The 2,747-nt window shown below is 50.3% G+C and overlaps 1 protein-coding gene across 1 annotated transcript; it reads left to right on the forward strand.

The window, feature by feature from the left end:
- The first annotated feature begins 1,376 nt into the window (after window positions 1–1,376).
- On the forward strand, window positions 1,377–2,003 carry LOC109860586. The gene has a single exon (XM_020439789.1). It carries the CDS (start codon window positions 1,377–1,379, stop codon window positions 2,001–2,003), a length of 627 nt encoding a protein of 208 aa, XP_020295378.1.
- The last annotated feature ends 744 nt before the right edge of the window (window positions 2,004–2,747 follow it).

The raw sequence follows: 2,747 nt of genomic DNA on the forward strand, positions 1-2,747 counted from the left end.
CCAGGGGAATCTTGCAGTGCAGGAGCGGGCTCAGAAGCCCCAAAATACCGCATAAGATATAGCGGGGCCGCTAGGCGCCGTTATAATAAACAAATGCAAGCCGGGGAGAGTGGGACCAATAAGGTCCTCTCTACCCCCGCAGCCTCCTGTTCAAAAGATGAGGCTGGGGGTAGGCGGGCTTCAGGTAGCGCGGCAAAGCGAGCCAGGCCGGAGCACGCTACTCCCAGCCCCTCACAAAATCGCCAGGGCAAGAGACCCAAAAATGAAGGGTCGTATGCACAGGCGACAAAAGGTCTTGTCAGGATGGCCCTCGTACTGGAGGGCTACCCTGACAAAAAAATAAGAGCCGGTGAGGTGGTTGAGATCAGAAAAATGGTCAGGTCTGTCATCCTTGGCATGTCTGAGAATGACAAAGCCCCCACCTTCACTGGTTCTTGGGAGAGAGATGGCGCACTCATGGTTGTGTGCGCCAACATAGAGTCAGCGGAGTGGCTTAAGGCCCATTCCTCCGATTTAAATGTAAGGGGAACTCCTCTGTGTGTGCTGCCGATTGGTGAGCTACCTAAGCGTCATCGGGTGGTGGTGTATGTGGAGGAGCTTGAAGTAGGGGTTGAGGATGCTTTAAAGCTCCTTAACCAGCAAAACACAGGGCTGGCAACCAGCGATTGGGTCGTCACCAGGGAGACGTATAGAAGGGATGCTAAGGGAGCGCCCACTTCTCCTGTTTGGTTGGCGACTCGGTGATGGAAGCTTTGAAGCACTGTGGTTTCAGGCCTTTTTTCGGTCTCGGCCGGGCCACCGTTAGGATGGCGGGACGAGAGCGCGAGGAGGCGACGGAGAAAGAGATGGAGTCGGAGGGTGTCGGGACTGCCTAAAAATAGCTTCTCTCGGCATCCAAATGATCCAGATTAACTTGCATCACAGCAAGGGCGCCTCGGCTATCCTAGCCAGGAGCATGGCTGTGATGCATACAAGTATTGCACTAATCCAAGAACTATGGATTGTGAATGGTGCAGTAAAGGGACTGAGTGGGTGCGGCTGCTTATACAAAGCACACTCAGAAAATAGAGTCAGATCATGCATTTTNGTAAAAGGACTAAATGCTATATTTCTGCCACAGCTCAGCAGCGAGGACCTCACAGTCATCAAGGTGAGAGTGAAGCTAGCCGAAAAAGAGGACATGGAAGTATTAAAAGGATCAATTTATATGCCCTATGACTCCACGAACCTAACCACATGAAGAGGTACAAAACCTGGTGGCCTATGCGGAAGCCAGGGGGCTCGAACTCCTGCTCGGTTGCGATGCGAACTCCCACCTTGTAGGATGGAGAAGCACAGACACCAACCTGCGGGTGGAGAGTCTCCACGACTACCTAATGGGCACAGGATTAACCATTTTCAACAGAGGAAACGAGCCGATATTCCTGGACTCCAGAAGACAGGAAATCATCGATATAACGGTTTGTACGGAGAGGGTGGNGGGTCTGGTGGACGACTGGAGAGTCTCGGATAAGCCCTCTGGCTCCGATCACAGACAAATACGCCTAACTCTCCAACAAATACCGCAAATCAGCTGGGTTCGCAACCCACAAAAAACCAACTGGGAGGGCTTTAGGGCTGACCTCAAGGCCCAGCTCGCTATGGCCCCAACCAGTTTTAGAACCAAAAGCAACTTGGAAAACGTGGCGGACTTTTTAAAGAACGTCATTACAAACGCCTTTGAATTAAACTGCTCACCAAAACCTAGGAATCCGGTGAACAAGATCCACTGGTGGAATAAAGAGCTCGGTAAGCTCAGATTGGAAACGAGAAAAAAATTCAGCAAGACGAAAAGAACAGGACTTGCAGTACACTGGGAGGCCTTTAGAAGCTCTCAACGAGAGTACAGCAAGGAGATTAAGAAATCGAAGTGCAAAAGCTGGAGACGTTTTTGTGAAAGCATTGAGAGCGCCCCGGAGGCATCCAGGCTTCACAGAATCCTCAGTTTGGATCACCGTCCCTAATTAGGCTGTCTCAAGCTCCCAACGGGGAATGTCACTGAGGAGGCAACGGACACATTGAAACATCTAATGAAAGTCCACTTCCCAGGTTTTGATCATAACGTATAACCCTGCCGACCAAAGCCTAGGGAATATAAACCCAGGGACTGGCGTCTGGCAGCTGAGGTTGGTTTTCCAAAGGGAGTTGAATGGGCTGTTAACACCTTCTATCCCTATAAATCACCTGGACTGGATGGAATCTACCCGGTTTTTCTTCAAGAGGGGCTGGGGGTTCTCATAGGTTCACTCACAAAAATCTTCAGGGCTAGCATAGCCCTAAGACACGTCCTCCAGGCTTGGGGTGGTACAAGAGTAGTCTTTATACCCAAACCTGGTAGAAATGGCCATATAACAGCCAAAGACTTCAGACCGATCAGTCTCAGTTTCTTTGTACTGAAAACACTGGAGAAATTGGTCGATAGATATCTGAAAATCGGCCCTCTGCTAATACATCCGCTGTCTTCGGCTCAGTATGCCTACAGGGAGGGCAGATCCACAGATACTGCCTTGCACTATCTCGTGGACAGAGTCAAAGTGCAATTGGAAGCAAAGGGATATGTCCTGGGCGTCTTTCTAGACATTGAGGGAGCTTTCGATAGCACCTCATATGATGTCATTAAGGAAGCAATGACCGGGCATCACATTTCCGCTGCTCTAGCAGACTGGACACAAAGCATGATAACAGGAAGAACCCTGATTGCCAATCAT

This window comes from Pseudomyrmex gracilis, unplaced genomic scaffold (genome assembly GCF_002006095.1).
Source record: "Pseudomyrmex gracilis isolate BER0280 unplaced genomic scaffold, ASM200609v1 scaffold_417, whole genome shotgun sequence".
NCBI classification, from domain to species: Eukaryota; Metazoa; Arthropoda; class Insecta; order Hymenoptera; family Formicidae; genus Pseudomyrmex; species Pseudomyrmex gracilis.